General features: G+C 38.7%; 1 protein-coding gene across 1 annotated transcript; it reads left to right on the forward strand.

Annotated features, from left to right (window-relative positions):
- Nucleotides 1-16,051: 16,051 nt before the first annotated feature.
- Nucleotides 16,052-16,996, forward strand: LOC116894192 (olfactory receptor 478-like). Its single transcript, XM_032895906.1, has one exon. It carries the CDS (start codon nt 16,052-16,054, stop codon nt 16,994-16,996), a length of 945 nt encoding a protein of 314 aa, XP_032751797.1.
- The last annotated feature ends 3,648 nt before the right edge of the window (nt 16,997-20,644 follow it).

Here is a 20,644-nt window from a genome sequence, read left to right on the forward strand (position 1 = left end):
CTTCATTTAGTGAAAATCGTTATTCTATCAAAAGCAATATAGAGATTCAATGCAATCCCCAGCAAAGTTCCAATATAATTATTCACAGAACTTGAAAGGACAATTTCCAGTTTCCAATTCTGAATAACAAAAGACTTCTGGAGAAAGTGTCATTACCAATTTCAAGTTTTACTGCAGATCTATAATAAATTAATAAAAAATCCCAGCATGATATTGAAATGTAAACAGCACATAGACAGGGCCCCCAGTAGAGGGATTAGTCACCAACGTTTCTTTATTTTTTTACCCAAAATTTTTCCTGTCCAAAAGAAATGAAGGGACAAAAATGGAGCAGAGACTGACAGGAAGACCACCCAGACCAACTTGTGATCCATCCTATGGTCAGGCCCCAAATCCTGACACTGTTATTGATTCTATGTTGTACTCTCAGACAGGTGCCTAGCATGGCTGTCCTCTGTGAGGCTCTATAAGCAGCTGATTGAGACAGGTGTAGATACTGACAGGGAACTGTTGGGCTGAGGTCATGGAAGAGTGAAAGGACAGATGGAAGGAGCAGAAGGGAATGGCAACCCCATAGGAAGATGAACAGTATCAACTAACCTGGATGTCTGGGATATCCTAGAGGCTAAGTTACCAAACAAAAAGCATACATGGGTTGGTCTGTGGTTTCTGGCACATATGTAGCAGAGGACTACGTTGTCTGGCCTCAGTGGGAAAGGATGTGCCTAACGCTGTACAGATTTGATGCCTCAGAGAAGGGGATATGGGGAGGGGTTAAGTGGGGGTAGGTGGATGGGTAAGGGATTGAGTGTAGGGTGGGTGTGGCAGAGCACCCTCTGAGAGGCAAAAGGTAGGGAAATGGGGTGAAGAAATCTTGGAAGGGGAACTGGGGTAAAGACAATATTTGGAATGTAAATAGATAAAAAAATTACACATTAACAGAAACATCTAAGCAAGCAAGTGAAAGATCTGCATAACAAGAATTTCAAGTCTCTGAAGAAAGAAATTGAAGATCTCAGAAGATGGAAAGATCACGAATGCTCATCAATGGGCAGGATTAATATAGTAAAAATGGCCATTTTGCCAAAAGAAATCTACAGATTCAATTCAATCCCCATCAAAATTCCAATGCAATTCTTCATAGGGTTAGAAAGAGCAATTTGCAAATTCATTTGGAATAACAAAAACTTCAGGACAGTGAAAACAATTCTCAACAATAAAGGCACTTCTAGTGGAATTACCATCCCTGACTTCAAGCTGTATTACAGAGCAATCATGATAAAATCTGCATGGTATTGGTGCAGAGACAGGCAGGTAGATCAATGGAATAGAACTGAAGACCTAGAAATGAACACACACACACACAAACACACACACACACACACACACACACACACACACACACACACACACACCTACAGTCAATTGATCTTTGACAAAGAAGCTAAAACCATCTAGTGGAAGAAAGCATTTTCAACAAATGGTGTTGGTTCAACTGGAGGTCAGCATGTCAAAGATTGCAAACCTATCCATTGTTATTTCCTTGCACAAAGCTCAAGTCCAAGCGGATCAAGAACCTCCACATAAAACCAGATACACTGAATCTAATAGAAGAGAACATGGGGAAGAGCCTTGAACACATAGGCACAGGGGAGAATTTCCTGAACAAAACACCAATGGCTTATGCCCTAAGATGAAGAACTGACAAATGGGATATCATAAAATTGCAAAGCTTCTGTAAGGCAAAGGGGACCATCAATGGCAACCAAGAGGTTGGCAAAAGATCTTTACCAATCCCATATCTGATAGAGGGTTAATATCCAATATACACAGAGAATTCAAGAAGTTAGACTCCAGAGAATCAAATAACCCTATTAAAATGGGGTACAGAGCTAAAAAAACATTCTTAACTGAGGAATACTAAATGTCTGAGAAGCATCTAAAGAAATGTTTAACATCTTTAGTCATAGGGAAAATGCAAATCAAAACAACACTGAGATTCCACCTCACACAAGTCAGAATGGCCAAGATCAAAAACTCAAGTGACAGTAGATGCTGGTAAGGATGTGGAGAAAGAGGAAAGCTCCTCCACTACTGGTGAGACTGTAAACTGGAATAACCACTTTGTAAATCAGTTTGGCAGTTCCTCAGAAAATTGGACATAGTACTACCTGAGGACACAGCTATACAACTCTTGGGCTCCCAAAAGATGCTCTGAGGTATAACAAGGATACATGTTCCACTATGTTCATAGCAGCCTTATTTATAATATCAGAAGATGGAAAGAACTCAGATGCCCTTCAACAGAGGAATGTGGAACATTTCCAGAATGGAGTACTACTTACTCAGCTATTAAAAGCAATCACTTCATGAACTTCACAGGCAAAAAGATGGAACTAGAAAATATCATCATGCGTGAGGTAACCCAGTCACAAAAGAAGACACATGGACTATAATGACTAATAAATGGATATTAGGCAAAAACTCAGAACACTAACAATACAACTCACAGACCATATGAAGCTCAAGAAGAAGGAATACCAAAGTATGGAGGCTTCAGTCCTACTTAGAAGTAGACTGAGAAGTAGATGTTGGGAGGAAGAGGGGAGGGGAATGTAAAATGGGGCAGGATTAGGTATGGGAGGAGATGGAGAGAGGAAAAAGGGGATCAATATCAGGTATGGGAGGAGATGGAGATGATATGCAGAGGGTCAGGAAATTGAACAGAGGTATGGAGCAATGGGGGATTGGGTATTGGGGGTAGCCACCAGAAATTTGCAGATACCAAGAAAGCAAGAGGCCCCCAGACCCAACGGGGATAACATTAGCTGAAATACACAACAAGGGGGAGGGAGAACCTGTGCATACCATATTTAGAGGTTAGGCAATGCCTCCAGTTGAGGTATGGGGCCACCCACTTATCTCCAAATTTTTAACTCGGAATGGCTCCTATCTAAAGGAAGTATGGGGACAAAGTGTGGAGCAGAGCCTGAAGCAAAGGCCATCCAGAGACTGCCACACCTGTGGATCCACTCCATATACAGACATCAAACTCAGACACTATTGTTGATGCCAAGAATTGTTGCTGACAGGAGCCTCATATATTTGTCTCCTGAGAGGCTCTGCCAAAGCCTGACAAATACAGATGTGGAGGCTTGCAGTCAACCATTGGACTGAGCATGGGGACCCCAAAGGAGAAGTTAGGGAATGGAGCTGAAGGGGTTTGCAACCCGTAGAAAAAACAACAATATTAACCAACCAGACCCCACCAGAGCTCCCAGGAACTAAAACGCCAACCAAATACACATGGAGGGATTCAAGGCTCCAGCTGCATATATAGGAAAGGATGACCTTATCTGGCATCAATGAAAGGAAAGGCTCTTGATCCTCTGAAGGCCCCATGCCCCAGTATAAGGGAATGCCAGGCAGGTGATGTGAGTGAGGAAACACCCTTATTGAAGCAGGGGGATGGGGAATGGGATAGTAGATTTGCAGAGAGGAAAACAGGACAGGGGATAACATTTGAAGTGTAAATAATTAAATTATTCATTAAAAATGAGAAATATCCATGTTCATTAATGGAATCAAATTGAAGATCCAGACATAAATCCACACAATTACCAATTGCTGATATTTTACATAGATGTCAGATACATACCATAGAAAATGCCCAGCATCTTTAACAAATGGTGCTGGTCAAACTGGACGACTGTATGGAGAAGAATCCAAATAGATCCATACTTATCATTTTCCACAAAAGTCAACTCCAAATGGATCAAAGACCTCAACATACGACTAGCAACCCTGAATATTAGAGAAGTGGCATGAAGGATAGTATTAAACTTGTTGGCACAGGAAAGAACTTAATGAACAGAACATCAACGTCTCAGGCATTATAGGTTACAATTAATAATCGGAACCTCATGAAACTGAAAGCTTCTGTGAGGCAAAGGTACTGTCCATTGGACCAAGTGGCCAGCTACAAAAAGGGTTATGATCTTATCAATTATATATCTAATAGAATGTAAATATATAAAGAACTAAGAAAATTAAAAAAACAAAAATCTAATCCAATTAAAAATGGTGTAGGGAACTGAACAGGGAGTTCTCAAAAGATGAAACACAATTAGCTAAGAAAAAACCCTGTCTAAAAGATTTGCAGGAACTAAAATGGAGCAGAGATGGAAGGAAAGGCCATCTAGTTTAACATCCTTTATCATCAAGGAAATGACAATCAAAGCTATTTTGAGATTTCATCTTACATATGTCAGAAAGGCCAAAATCAATAAAACCAATGACAGCTCATGCTGGCTTTATGGCTTTACTCCTCCATTGCTGCTGATAGCTCAAACTTGCAGAAGCACAGTACAAATCAGGGTAGTGGTTTGTTAAGAAGCTGGGAATAGATCTACCTCAAGATACAACTCTACCACTCTTGAGCATATACCCAGTGGACTCTGCATCCTACTACAGAGACATGTTCTCATTCATGTTCATTAGCATTATATTCATAATAGCTAGAACTTATAAGCTAATGAATGGATCAGAAATGTGGAATATCTTCCAGGTATTTACAAAAAAATCATGAATTTTTCAGGTAAACAGATAGGACTAGAAATAAGTATCCTGAGTGATGCAGCACATAACCCAAAAGACAAACATGGGATGTATTCTCTTATTTGTGAATGTTAGATTTGAAAAATTTTTAGGCATGCTACTATTTGCATAACCACAGAAGTTGGGTATATAATAAGAAATTAGTGTGGAGGGAAGGATCTCCAAAGGAAGGAGAAATCAATTATATAGTTAGAGATACAGGCAGAAGATACTGGAACAAGTAACTTAAGTGTGGAGGGGGAGGGAACACGAATGTAGGGGAGGTAATGCATAAAGTGCAACTAACCCTAAGGGCCATTTGAAGTATCATATGGAACCAACTGCTTCTTTAATTGTATACATAAATAAAAGAAATATATGCGGGCTCACCGACTAATAGGAAGACAAAGTCCCAACTAGACATTTCTTGCACCAAGTGAAACTTCCAGTGCCAGGAGAGGGTCATATCTAATTGAGTTTCTGGCCAAAGGGGCCCAAATGGATACCTCCAAATAACTCAGGATATTGCCAATACTACTGATTAGTCTTCATAAACTGTTGGTAAGTCTGCCTGCTGAAGGCCACACTTACATATCCTCAATGAACACCAAGAAGTAGGGCTGGTGCCTAATTAAAGGCACCCCTACTGACTACTGTTAGTGGTACTGGAAGGTACTCTGTACCGCAGAGAAGAGAGAGGAACACCAATGCAGCTACCAACTCCTCAATTTATAGTGATGACTTGCCTGTATGATACACTGGTGCAATAGTAGCACAAACGTCATGGTGGTAATTGAACACTGTCTGATTGATTTATGACCCACTCAATGAGACCAAACCCATGTCTGACATTGGGTGTAAAGATTCTGAGACTAGATAGTCCATAAATCCAAGGGAAAAATCAAATACTATTATTCTGCTAGCAATAAAATGATTCCTACCAACATTCCATTATATTTATAGATCAATGTGTCACGCAACTGCTGCCTGTGCCCTGGACTGCCTGCCACCCAACACTACCGGTCCTTGGAGGTTGGAGGTAAGGTGGCACAGAATCAACAACATAGATTTCAGGAGCAGATGAGAAATGCTGTAGCAAGCTCATCTGAACACAGCAAGCTCATCTGAACACTGTTACAAACTCCTTTTATACTCTTCACTCCTGCCCCATTAGTCGCAAGAAAGCATCTCTTCTAAACAGCAGTTCCAGACTGGTTGTCATTGTCTGCATCCGAAATCCTTGGTTTCTCAGGCAGTCCTCAGTTAGGTCTTCTTGCAGAAGACACCTTTTAGGCTGTGTTCCCCCCAACCCCCACCAGCATTTATGCAGAGGCAGGTGTGCAGTTCCTCCTACACTCAGTCATCATTAGAGAATCTTCCTCCAGAAGTGGAGAGAACCTAGTAGTGAACAATATGCAGAGAGTCAAAGACCTTGGGACATTCAGTCTTAAATGGAATGTCTTCTTCAAATCCCTTCCCTCTGGCTCCAGGAACCATTATCAGAATATATTTTATAAAAAACATTATTTTCAGTAAAATTGAAACATAATATAAGACATAAGAGAAAGTAGGCGTGAATTGTTAATCTTGTATTTATGCTTTAGCTTACTCTAACCTGAATTATTAAATAACTTTAAAGCCATACTGATCCAATACAGTTTTAGCTAGAGCAACAAGACAACTGAAGGAAAAAAAAGCATACAAATTGAAAAGAAGTATCTTTATTTGAAGAAGATATGAATGTTACCCAATACTTACATAAGCTACCCAATAAACTTTACCAGAAACCTCCTACAGTTCCCCAGAAAATTAGCAATCAATCTACTTCAGTATCCTGCTATAGAACTCTTGAGCATATCCCCAAAGAGTGCTTCATTTTGCCACTTTCTCAAACATATTCAGCGTCGCTCTATTCATTGTAGCCAGAAATCAGAAACAACCTAGATTTCCTTAAACTGATGACTGGATAAAGAAATGTAGTAATTTATACAATGGAATATTATTCATTGTTAAAAATGACATTATAAAACTTACAGGCAAATGAATGGAACTAGAAAAATTATCCTGAGTTAGGTATCCCAGACACAAAAAGCAAATATGCTATATATTCTTTTTTTTTTTTATTAACTTGAGTACTTCTTATATACATTTCGAGTGTTATTCCCTTTCCCGGTTTCCGGGCAAACATCCCCCTCCCCCCTCCCCTTCTGAATGGGTGTTCCCCTCCCCACCCTCCCCTCATTGCCGCCCTCCCCCCAACAGTCTAGTTCACTGGGGGTTCAGTCTTAGCAGGACCCAGGGCTTCCCCTTCCAATGGTGCTCTTACTAGGATATTCATTGCTACCTATGAGGTCAGAGTCCATGGTCAGTCCATGTATAGTCTTTAGGTAGTGGCTTAGTCCCTGGAAGCTCTGGTTGCTTGGCATTGTTGTACATATGGGGTCTCGAGCCCCTTCAAGCTCTTCCAGTTCTTTCTCTGATTCCTTCAATGGGGTCCTATTCTCAGTTCAGTGGTTTGCTGCTGGCATTCGCCTCTGTATTTGCTGTATTCTGGCTATATTCTTTTACACGTGTATATTCACTGTGAAGTCTATGATAACCAAGCTATAATCCACAGAACTACAGAGAGTATGTAGAAAGTAATGGACTATAGGGACAGGTTATATTATGATAGGAAATACAAATAAAAGGGAAAGTTATGGATAGATGGGGACAGGAATGTTAGGATAAAGTGGGACAGGGTAGGGCAGAGAAGGTGGGGACAATATAGGGAGTGACAACAAAAATTATGGAGCGAGGGAAAGGTAAAATGGAAACTTAAAACAGTGGATACATGTGTGTGTGTGTGTGTGTGTGTTTGTGTGTGTGTGTAGTGTGTGTATACACACATATACATGTATTCATATACATAAGCTTGCATATGTATATATCAAGGTGATCTACATGAATTCAGCAAATAATGGGAGAGACTGAAAGTCCCATTGGCTCTCTTGTCACTAAAGGAAGTTTCTTGTACTGGGATTGAGTTACATCTAATTAAGTTGTTAGACAAAGGAGTCTCATGAGAATCCCCAAATAACCCAAAACTGTAGGTTTCTCTCCACAAACTTATAGCAAACCCCATTGCTGAAGACCCATCCTATACAACTCATTGAAGATGGGGGATGTTAAGCTAGAACCTACATAGAACTTTCACTCCTATGTTCTAGCATCCTTGGTAAAGGAAGGTACTCTGGGTGCTCTCAAAAGGAAAATGTAAATACCAAGTTAGTCACAACATGTTTATCTACAATGGTGTAGTACCTGCAAGATATGCTAGAACAATTTTGACAAAAAGCTTTCAGGAGTAACCAGCCAGTAACTTCTTTGACTTAAGGCCCACTTCACAATAAGGAATCCATACCCAACATTACTGAAGTGACAAGATCCTGAGACTAGATACGTCAGTGACCTAGAGCAAAACCAAATAATACTAGTCTTAAATGAAAAAAAAAGTAGTGATAAAATGACTTCTAATTATATTCTGCTATACTCATAGATCAGTGTCTTGTTCAAGTATCATAAGAAAAGCTTCTTCCTGAAGCAGGTGGGAACAAATGTAGAAATCCAGAGCCAGACATTATGCAGAAGTGAGAGAACATGGACCTCAGCCATAAACAGAATGCCTCCATCAAATCTCTTTGTAGAACTCTGCAAAATATGAGTCAGAAAAACTGTAAAGAACAAGAGGAGGTGAATAACACGGAAATAAGTCCTTCTTTTTTTTTTCACATTTTTTTATTAACTTGAGTATTTCTTATGTACATTTCTGAGTGTTATTCCCTTTCCGGTTTCGGCAAACATCCCTTCCCTCCCCATTCCTTATGGGTGTTCCCCTCCCACCCTCCCCCATTGCCGCCTCCCCTGACAGTCTAGTTCACTGGGGGGTTCAGTCTTAGCAGGACCCAGGGCTTCCCCTTCCACTGGTGCTCTTACTAGGATATTCATTGCTACCTATGAGGTCCTAAAGACTATACATGGACTGAAATAAGTCCTTCTTAATCAACATGAGCAGAGTTCATGAGAATTCAGAGACTTAAGCATCATACACAGGGCCTGCAATATCTGTACTGGGTCCTCTGATCTTATATGTTGGCTTCCTGTTCGGTGCTTTTATGAGATTCCTTAGTGTGTGAATAAGTGGGTTTCTGATTCTTGGGCCTTCTCTTGGTCTTTTTTTCCTAGTTACCTTGTCCAACTCCAAAGTGATAGTTTTGGTGTTATTTCTTAATATTTTATTTTGTTATATTTTTAAAAATGAGTGAATGAATGGGTGAAAAACTAGCCACTGGGTTTTCTCTACTGGAGTGACACTGGGTATAAAAATTGCTTCAGGACAGGCTTTATACTCAGGGCTAGCTGACCAACTTATAATGGATTCCACAGTGTTTTAGTTTGCTTTATTTGGTTACAGCTTGGTATTTGTCTGTTTTCTCATTGGGTGTGTTTTTTTTTATGTTGTTTTCTTTTGTTGAGTTTGGTTTTCTTTATTTTTTGAGAAAGAACTTAAAGTTGGGTGGTTGGGCACGTTGAGAGGATCTGGAGAGGGGAAGGATATGATCAAATATATTTAAATTTAAAAATAGTTTTATGGCTCTTCTCTTGCTCTTCTCTGTTCTTTTGCCTTCTTCCCCTTTTGTTCTTTTTCTTCCCAGCCCACCCCCTTTCTCTCCATGTGCTCATAGCTGGCCTTTTCTCCTCTCTTCTACACTTCTCTCATTAAACCTTTCCACATGGAAAAAAATCGTTTTATATAATAGAATAAAAACCTTGTATAGGTTTAGAATATAGTATAGTCAATAAATGCTTACAATTTTTAATGTTAAAGATAAAATGAATTATACACTGTCTTTCAAAAAACTATTCACCTGAGTTTTTTTTTAATTTAATTCATTTATTTTTTACTTATTCATTTTACATCTTACTCACTACCCTCCTCCAGGTCGCCCCCTCCCACAATCCTTCCCCTATCTACTTCCCTTTCTCCTCTGAGAAGGTATAGGATCCCTGGCACTTCAAGTCTCTGCAAGGCTAGGTGCTTTTTCTCCTACCAAGGCCAGACAAGGCAGCCCAGTTAGAAGGACATATCCCATACACAGGCAACAGCTTTTGGAATAGTACCTGTCCCTGTTCCAGTTGTTCAGGATCCACATGAAGAGCAAGTTCCGCATGTGCTGGGAGGCCTAGATCCTGCCCATATATATTCTTTGGTTGGTGATTCAAGTCTCTGAGAGCTCAAAGAGTCCAGGTTAGTTGACTCTGTTGGTCTTCCTAAGGAGTTACTATCCTGTTAGGGCCACAATGCTTCCTTCTTTTCTTCCAAACTCCATCTACAGTTTGGCTATGGTATCTGCATCTATCTGAGTCAACTCTTGGGTGGACCCTCTCAGAGGACAGCCAGGCTAGAGGCTCCTGTTGCAAGCATAACAAGCTATCATTAATAGTGTCAGGATAAGTGCTTGCCCATGGAGTGGATCTCAAGTTGGGCTGGCTATTGGTTGTCCATCCCCTCAGTCTCTGCTCCACCTCTGTGTCTGCATTTCTTGTAGACAGGATAAATTTTGTGTTGAAATTTTTGTGGACAGATTGGTGTCTCTATCACTCCACCTGGGTTCCTGCAGGACTGTAGGAGGTGGCCTCTTCAGGTTCTGTATCCTCAATGCTGCGAGTCACAGCTAAGGCCACCCCCATCCCAGGTCTCTGTCTTGTACTGGAGATACTCCCACCACCTCTTAACTGGACAAGTTGCAGATTTCCATTCATTTTCATAGACATTACAGCCATCTCTCCTGTTCTTCCTCAACCTGATCCTGAACACTCCCCATTCCCCTGCTCAAACCCCATCACTCCCAGTTCCCTTCTCCATTTGCTTATGACTATTTCCCCCTCTAAGTGAGATTCAAGCCTTCTCACTTGTGCCTTCCTTATTGCTTACCTTATTTGGGTCTGTGAAGAGTAGCATGGTACCTGTATTTTATGGATAATATTCACTTATAAGTGAGTATCTATCATGGCTGTCATTTGCAACCAGGTTACCTCACTCAGAATGATATTCTGAACCTGCAAGATTCATGATGTCTTTGTTTTTTATAGCTGAATAGTATTCCATTTTGGAGATGTGTCACATTTCCTTTATCCATTTTTCAGTCGAGGGACATCTCGTTTGCTTCTCGTTTCTGGCTATTATGAATAAAGCTGCTACGAAAATATTTAAGCAAGTGTCTTTGTGGCTTGTTGGAGCATCTTTTGGGTATATGCCAAAGATTGGTATAGTTGGGTTTCAAGGAAGAACTATTACAAGTTTTCTGAGAAACTGCCAAATTAATTTCCAAAGTGGATATACAAATTTGCACTCTCACTAGCAATGGAGGAGTGTTTCCTTCGCTTCACATCTTCACCAGCATTTGCTATCTCTTGTGATTTTTGTTTTAGTCATCTGGTGGGTATAAAATGGAACTTCATAGTTACTTTGATTTGCATTTCCCTGATGACTAAGGACTTTGAACATTTCTTTTTAAAAAATCTTAAGATTTGTTTTTATTTCTTTATTATTATTATTATTATTATTATTATTATTTCTTTTTTCATTTTTTTTCACTCCATATTTTATTCCCCTCCAGGTCCACCCTCTGACTGTTCCACATCCATACTTCCTCTCCTGTCTGTCACCAAGTGGATGTCCCCACCACACCTACCTCTAAGTACACTGGGACTTCCAGTCTCTTGAGGGTTAGGTACATCTTCTCTGACTAAACGCAGACCTGGCAGTTCTTTGCTGCATATGTGTTGGGGGCCTCATATCTGCTAGTTTATGCTGCCTGGATGGTGATTTAGTGTCTGAGAGATCTACAGGATCCAGGTTAATTGAGACTGCTGGTCCTCCTACAGGGTCCTCCTCCTCCTCCTCAGCTTCTTCCAACTTTTCCATAATTCAAACACAGGGGTCAATAGTTTCTGTTGATTGGTTGGGTGCAAATATCTGCACCTGACTCTTTCAGCTGCTTGTTGCGTCTTTCAAACGGCGGTCATGATAGGTCCCTTTTTGTGAGCACTCCATAGCCTCAGTAATAGTGTCAGGCCTTGGGGCCTCCCCTTGGGCTGGATCCCACTTTGGGCTGATTGCTGGAGCTTCTTTTCCTCATGATCTTCTCCATTTTCATCCCTGCAGTTCTTTCAGACAGGAGTAATTATGGGTCAGAGTTTTGACTGTGGGATAGCAACCCCATCCCTCACTTGATGCCCTGTCTTTCTGTTGGAGGTGGATTCAATAAATTCCCTCTCCCCACTGTAGGGCATTTCATCTATGATCCTTTCCTTTGAGTCCTGAGAGTCTCTCACCTCCCAGGTTTCTGGTACATTATGGAGGGTCCTCATAACTGCCTACCTCCCAAGGTTGCCTGTTTCCATTCTTTCTGCTGGACTTCAGAGCATCAATCATTTCCCCCACCCAATACCAGATCATGTACCCTTCTCCCCTGCCCTATCACCTTTCCCTTCCAGTTCCCTCCATCCCCTCTTGTGGTTGCTTTCTTCTCTTTCACAAGTGGGAGTGAAGTGTTCTTACATGGGCTCTTCAGCTTATTGACCTTTTTGAGGTCTGTGGACTATATCTTGGGCATTCTATACTTTCTTTTTTGGGGGGGACAGGTTAATATCTACTTACTAGTGAGTACATACTATGCATGTCCTTTTGGGTCTGTGTTACCTCACTCAGGATAATATTTTCTAGTTCCATCCATTTGTCTGCAAAACTCGTGATATCCTTGTTCTTAATAACTGAGTAGTATACCATTATGCAAATGAACATTTTCTGTATTCATTCTCCTGTTGTGGAACATTGGGTTGTTTCCAGCTTCTCGCTATCACAAATAAGGTCACTATGAACATAGTGGAATACATGCCCCTATGGGCATCTTTTGGGTATATTCTCAAGAGTGGTATTGGTGTGTCTTTATGTAGATCTATTTCCAATTTTCTGAGGAACATACAAATTGATTTCCAGAGTGGTTGTACCTGTTTGCAATCCTACCAGCAATGGAGGTGTGTTCCTCTTTCTCCACATCATCGTCAACACGTGTTGTTACCTGAGGCTTTGATATTAGCCATTCTGATCGGTATAAGGTGGAATGTCAGGGTCATTTGGGTTTGCATTTCGCTGATCACTAAGGACTTTGAACATTTTGTAGGTGCTTCTCAGTCATTCGAAATTCTTTTGCTGTAAACTCTCGGTTTTGTTCTATACCCCATATTTTGATTGGTTCATTTGAATTTTTGGTGGTTAGATTCTTGAATTCTTTATATATTTTGGATATTAGCCCTCTACTGGATGTGGGTTTAGTGAAGATATTTCCTCAATATGTAAATTGCTGATTTGTCTCATTGAGTATGCTTTATGCCTTACAGAAACTTTCCAGTTTAACGATGTCCCATTTATCAATTCTTGATCTTAGAGTGTGAGCATTTGAGTTCTGTTCAGGAAATTTCCCCTTCTGCCAATGAGTTCAAGGTTCTTCCCTATTTTCTATTCTATTAGGTTGAGTGTATCTGGTTTTATGTTGAGGTCCTTGATTCACTTGGTCTTGAGTTTTGAGCAAGGCGACAAATATGGGTCTATTTTTATTTTCCACACATATACTTCCAGTTAGATCAGCACCATTAATTGAAGATACTTTCCTTTTTACTATTGTATATTTTTTACTTTGTCAAAGATCGAGTGTGTGTGGTTTTATTTCTGGTTCTTCAATTCTATTCTATTGATCAACTTCTCTGTTTCTGTACCAATTCCACATACTTTTTGTCACTATTGCTCTTTAGTAGAGCATTAGTGCTACTTTGCTGTTAGATATTCCTCTGTTGTGAACTATCTGTTTAGCTCTGTAACCCCTTTTGATTGGGTTACTGGGTTTGTTGGTGTCTAACTTCTTGAGTTCTTTAAAAATTTTTGATATTAGCCCTCTGTCAGATGTAGGGCCGGTGCGGATCTTTCCCAATCTGTAGAGTGCCATTTTGTCTAATCGACAGTGTCAATTGTGTTACAGAAGCTTGGTAGTTTCATGAAGTTCCATTTATCAATTCCTGATCTTAGAGCTTGAGCCATTAGTGTTCTGTTCAGGAAATTGTCTTCTGTTCCAATTTATTCAAGGGTATTTTCTACTTCCTATTTTATAAGCTTTAGTGTATATGGTTTTATGTTGAAGTCCTTGATCCACCTGGACCTGAGTTTTGTGAAGTGATAAACATGCATTTATTTTCATTCTTCTACATGCAGACATACAGTTAGAGCATCACCGAAGACACTTTTTTTCCTTTGTATGTCTTTTACTTCTTTGTTGAAAATCCAGTGCTTGTAGGTGTGTGGGTTTATTTCTGGGTCTTCCTTTCAATCCCATTGATCAATGTCTCTGTTTCTCTACTAATAGCACACAGTTTATAATCACTATTGCTTTTTAGTACTGTTTGAGGTCAGAGACAGAGATTCCTTCTGAAGGTCTTTTATTGTTCAGGATTGTTTTTGTTGTACTGGCCTTTTTGTCTTTCCATTTGATATTAAGAATTGCTCTTTTAAGGTCTGTAGAAAATTGTGATGTAATTTTAATGGGGATTGCTTTGAATCTGTAGATTGTTTTGTGTATGATGGCCATTTTCACTATGTCAATCCTACCTATCTATGAGAATGGGAGATGTTTATATTGTCTGATATCTTCTAAAATTTCTTTTTTATTCACCTGAGATAATTTTTATCACATGCTTTGAATAACTATCAGATGAAAGCATGTAATTTCTTACATAAGAGAAATCTACCACTAGAGACTGACAGACTCCTTAAAGAGTAGTTGTGTTTATGAAATGAACTGCTCAGTTCTTACTGAGAAAAAGGTAATGATCTCCAGTGATTTGAATTCACACTGGAATCTAAGGCCTCTGCAGGGCCTTATCCTTGATGACAAACAATGGTAGTGAAGACAGCTTTGCTGCTATATAATCATTATAAATTTGAATGTCTTACTTTGCCAGAAATTATTTTTTGAAGGGGTGAGTTTGGGGATTTGTGGGTTTATCTGTTTTACTGTTTGACCTTTATCATTGGAGAATATTTTATTTTTAAAACAGTGCATCTAAATTTATAAATTTTAGTAAACACACAAGTCAGGTGAAATAAGACAATAAACCTAATGAAAACCTAGTGAATCAATGTCAATTTTTATATTCAAACTTGTGAATATTTTGGGAACCTCCATTGTTAAAGATTTATTTGTCTAGCCATTGATGAATCCAGAATCCAGCATGATATTTGATGGTATAGAAACTTTCTATTCTACAAATCAAATCCTTTTTTTGAAATACCTTGATGGTATACTGTTGGTAATGTCTTGTGGAAATACTTGCTTTGCTCTTACTAAATGTTCCAGTATCACAGTTATCAGATATTTTAGGCAAACAGAGGCAATGTTAAAAATCTTGGGGTAATAGTGCATGTGACATTAAGCCAGATGAATATTGGAAACATTTTAGGTTGAGTATTTACTTACCATTGTTCTGTGTAGAGAATATCATGTGATTTCATTCCATCACACTCTAGTCAGAAAACACTGATCCTTTCTAGTTTTCTAATTTCTAATAATATTTAATTTGATGTGGCCTTACTTCACTAAGACAATATGAATTACATATTAAGAAACCCCAGTATTTTTTATTAAGTACATAGCTACAAAAATGTCCATGCTGTATGTAGGAAATATATATGTGCTCTTAACTTTATTCTGACTATTTCATAAATAGTATTTAAAGGTTAGATGAAGTTCAGCCTGCCAGAGGTTTAAATAGCCATTCAAGACTTATGTACTTCTTATACACATTTCTAAACTGTTAATGTAAATATCTTAAGATTTTACAGATAATCAAACTAAATATTGTCAATGAAATAAAATAATAAAAGTGTTTAATGTAACATCTTGGAAATGAAAGAACTATAGTTATAATTCTATGTTTTGTACTAGTGCTAGTGTACACTCATGAACAGTTAGTCCTTACTTAAGTTTCTTCAGATTATTCTGTTTTTGTATTTTAAGTCATGTGATATTTAAAACTTCTGACATTTACATTAATCTCACATTTGAAAACTTTGTACATAAAACCACATAGGTATGTTTTGTGATACATAAATTAAAAATAAAAGTACATTATTTTAAGGAAATTTTCTAGCACTTGTACTTAAAGTTCTAAGTCACATTGATTGTGAATAAATGCATTTACACAAAGTCTGACTAAAACTGATTAAATTTCCAAATTCTCTTTGAATGATATACTTATTCATAATAACCTCATGCTTGAGCTAATGCAAAAGGGTACCTATTCATAAATCTTTTTCTGTAGTGTTTCCATCACAGCCTTGGTCTGGCATTAGCTACATTGTTCCATGGCTTTTCTGGAGGATGGGAACCACACTACAGTGACAGAGTTCATTTTATTTGGCTTAACAGATAACCCAGTTCTTAGAGTCATCCTCTTCACCATCATCCTGTGCATCTACCTGGTGACTGTGTCTGGGAACCTCAGCACCATACTTCTCATCAGAGTCTCCTCCAAGCTCCATCACCCCATGTACTTCTTTCTCAGCCACTTGGCTTTTGCTGACATAGGCTACTCATCATCTGTTACACCTAATATCCTTGTCAACTTCCTGGTGGAGAAAAATACTATCTCCTACTTTGGATGTAACATCCAGTTCAGCTCAGCTGCTTTCTTTGGGGGACTTGAATGTTTTCTTTTGGCTGCCATGGCTTATGATCGCTTCATGGCAATCTCTAATCCACTGCTTTATTCAACTAAAATGTCCACACAAGTCTATGTCCTGTTGCTCCTCGTGGCTTACATAGGTGGTCTTCTTGATAGTTGTTCTTTTACTATATGCTTCTATTCTTTAGTTTTCTGTGGACCCAATGAAATCAATCACTTTTTCTGTGATTTGGCTCCATTATTAAAATTATCATGTTCTGATGTCAGAATAACTGCAATGATTCTCTCATTTACAGTTGGATTAGTTATTGGGGTGACAATGTTTGTCATTGCCATCTCTTACACCTACATCCTCATCACTATCCTGAAGATGCACTCTACTGAGGGTCGGCAGAAGGCCTTCTCCACCTGCACCTCCCACCTCACTGCAGTCACTCTGTTCTATGGAACCATTACATTTATTTATGTGATGCCCAAATCCAACTACTCCATTGACCAGAACAAGGTGATGTCTGTGTTCTACATGGTGGTAGTACCCATGTTAAACCCCCTTATCTACAGCCTCAGGAATAATGAGATTAAGGGTGCTCTGAAAAGACAATTTGGTAGGAAAATCTTTCCTTAGAGACATATGTTATAGTGTAGCAATTGATATAGCAATAATATCTCATAGATATAGAAGTAAAAGGAAGGTGAGTGTCTGTGATTGAAACGGTCTGCTGATATATCATTAGTAAATCTGGAAAATCAGAATATTAACCAGAATTTAATTTTCAGATTACAAAAGAAATAACAAAGTCAAAGTAAGTTACTTTCAGTTAAAGTAAAGATTTAATTAACAGTATAAATAGAATCAGATAGTATATAATCTGATCAAAACAGTTTGAAGGTATTTCCATATTATTTCCATTAATTCATATTTAGCCCTATCACTGACTGTATCTTACCTGTCCACAAATCTCATGTATTTGTTAAATGTCGGTTCCCCACTGCTTCTGGAAAAGTTGAGAATCAGACAGAGTGAATTCAGTGGGCAATCTTCAGTTTGATAGAAGCATGCCTTAAAGGAGATAGTGGTACCCAGAATAACTTTTTTTATAGACTATAATGTGAGGGTTTTCGCTTCACTTTGTATTCTTTTTGTGATGTACAACCACATATACACATCAAAAAATTCACTTTAGAGGGGACTGGGTCCTCAAAAACTTTATCCTAACAATAAACCTTTATCTTCAATATTCATCTGAATTCTTCCCAGGAAGAATTCCAAGCTCACTTCATATGTTAGATTGAATTGAATTCTTGAGCATGCAAGGATCTTGAAAACAAACAACAAGAACAGCAATGGACATGGTTTCCTAGAAAAGAATCAAGATTGTAAGTTCAACAGTGAAGTTGTGAAGAGGATATTTTTTGAAAGACTTCAACAGTCAAACCACTCACCCTCATGTTCACAAGAAGCCGACCTGGCTATATCTCCTTTGAAATCTGATTGCTTTTAGGAGAGAGGAAATCAACCTTCACATGTGGGTGATTATCAAATTTGCTCTTTTCCCTCTTTATTTTAATGTTTCAGAAAGAAATCCCACCTTCTTGATGACAGAGTCAAAGGCATTGATATTTTTATTCACTTACATTAATTTTCATACATTCCAGAATTGTGTCCCATGAGCTCACAAATTTTAATTGAACCCAGTAGGAAGGACAGGAAATGAGAGCTGGTAAGGGTGGGATTTATCCTCTAATACAAAATTCCATCAATAAAACTAACAGGTAAGTTATTTAGACTCTTAGAACACGTTCAGTACTATTGATAAAACAAAATTAAACAATGCAAATCAAGGTCATATGTAAGAGATTGATGTGGCACAAGCAAGGTGATGGTACAGGTCTCAAAAAGAACCTAATTGTTGAGAAAGATTTGCAGGATGTTAGGACATTCATGTCAAACAAGAGAGTATCTATGTGAGTTAGTTATGTGAATACAATATTATACTCATGTGCATATTTTATATCATTGAAACTTCTGTTTAAACAATGACAGAGCTATTCATTTTATTTAGCACTGTGATGCACACAACAGAAACAACGATAAAAGGTATTTCTTTGCTATTATATGATAGTGACAGTATAAGTGATCTGTAGGCATTCTAAAAATGCAACAAAATGGGGAAGCACACCTAATATATATATTATATAGTATAATATGTATTATATCATATATTGTATATATGCAGTGAGTTGGATTAGTAGATTAAAACTGTTAACACAAAGATTAATTGCTTGAGTTCATTTCTTGAAATCCACCTAAAAGTAGAAGGAGATAAAGTCTCCCTTATACATACACACAGAAATATATCTCTTTTTCAATGAAAGAATTTGAAATTCAAAAGAAAATGCTACAATTTAAGTTAATTTTAATATGAGTTGGGGGATGAGATGGGGCAAATATCATAAACTCATTCATGTTCTATGGAGAGAACTGATCAATAAATATCACATAGATCCTCAGAATAAAGGGAAGGTACAGACAAACTTTGCTTGGGGTGTAGCCAGTGGGAATGGGAAGCTCAGTCCTTGAACTTGAGGGTAACACTGTCAAGAACAAGTGGTATATTAAGACTAATTGAGTAAGTGATTATACAAGCCACAATTATCTGTGTAAAGCACAGAAAATTTTACTAAGTTGGTGAATGACCCAGCATAATAAATAGAGAGGACAATGACAGTGTAGAAGAGAAATAAAAACCACTATGATTTCAAAATCCAAAACTATCAACATACACAATAGTATTACATTCACTGAAAAGGTAATGAATGGCTGAAATATACAGAGTAACAGAAAATGAAAAATTAAATTTTATAAAGCTTCATAACTGAAAAATTCACGATGCCAGTACTTCCAGCAGATATTTTTCTTTGAAAAGCCTATTTTTAGATTGTATTTCCAGTGGCAGTACAAGCAGAGAAGCACTCTGGCTGAGAGTTCCATGACTCTCTGGTTGAAGGAAGTGTAAAAATTATTGTAAAATATTTTCTCATGGTCTATGTGAGAGTCATTGTTAGGGAGGGGAACTGAGGGTAACCACTAGAAAGTCCCAGATGCCAGGGACCTAATAGGTTCTCAGGACCTATTAGCCAAAATACCCAACAAAGGGGAGAGAGTACCTGTAGAGACCATGTCCAGTAGATAGGCATGGCTCCCTGGTTTAGGGATGGGGCCACCCACCCACCTCAGAAATATTAATCCAGAATTCCTCCTGTAAGCAGGGACAAAGAGTGGAGCAGAAACTGAAGGAAAGAATATCTAGAGACTGCCCCACCTAGGATCCATCCCATCTGCTGACACTAAACACAGATACTATTGTGGATGCTAAGAAGCACTTACTGACAGAAGCCTGATATAGCTGTAGCTTGAGAGGCTTTGCCAGAGCTGGACCTATACAGATGCAGATATAAACAGTCAAATATTGGACTAAGCATGAGGACCCCAGTGGGGAAGTTAGGGGAAGAACTGTAAGAGCTGATGGGATTTGCAACCCCATAGAAGAACAACAATATCAACAAACCAGAACCCCCAAAGCTCCCAGGGACTAAACCAAAGAGTACACATGGAGAGACCCATGGCTCCAGGTGGATATGTAGCAGAAGATGGCCTTGTTGGACATCAATAAGAGTGAAGGCCCTCGTCCTGTGGAGGCTTAATGACCCAGGATAGGGGAATGTTAGACCGCTGAGGCAGGAGTGTGTGGGCAGGTGAGGGAGCACCCTCATAGAGGCAGGGGAGGGAGGAAAGGCTAAGGGGCTTGTGGAGGGGAAACTGGGAAGGGAGATAATATTTGAAATGTAAATAAATAAAGCAACCAATTAAAAAAAAAGAATCATTGTATTTAGGGAATCGGCCAGTTTAAATGGATCTTGGGCAAGGAAGTTTGAAAGTTGGTAAGTGCTCAGTGGTCAGCCATGTACATCAAGGGGGCATCAAAGATAGAGTGAATGACCCATAAAAGTAAGATTAGCAGGAGTTGTTCCGGGGCATGAATATAAAGAACCATGTTTCTACCTTCCACCACCAAAACAAACAAACAAACAAACAAACAAACAAACAAACAAACAAACCTGTTCAAGGCAGTAAACATTATTTGAGGGTCACCCATGTTTTTTATTCTCACAGTTTTCTTTATAACAATATAACATTAGATGTAAGAATTATTTCTTAGCTACTATTTGAAAATCAAATTTGTGCCTTCTCCAATCCCATTTGCCTCAACGT

This window comes from Rattus rattus, chromosome 2 (assembly GCF_011064425.1).
Source record: "Rattus rattus isolate New Zealand chromosome 2, Rrattus_CSIRO_v1, whole genome shotgun sequence".
NCBI lineage: Eukaryota > Metazoa > Chordata > Mammalia > Rodentia > Muridae > Rattus > Rattus rattus.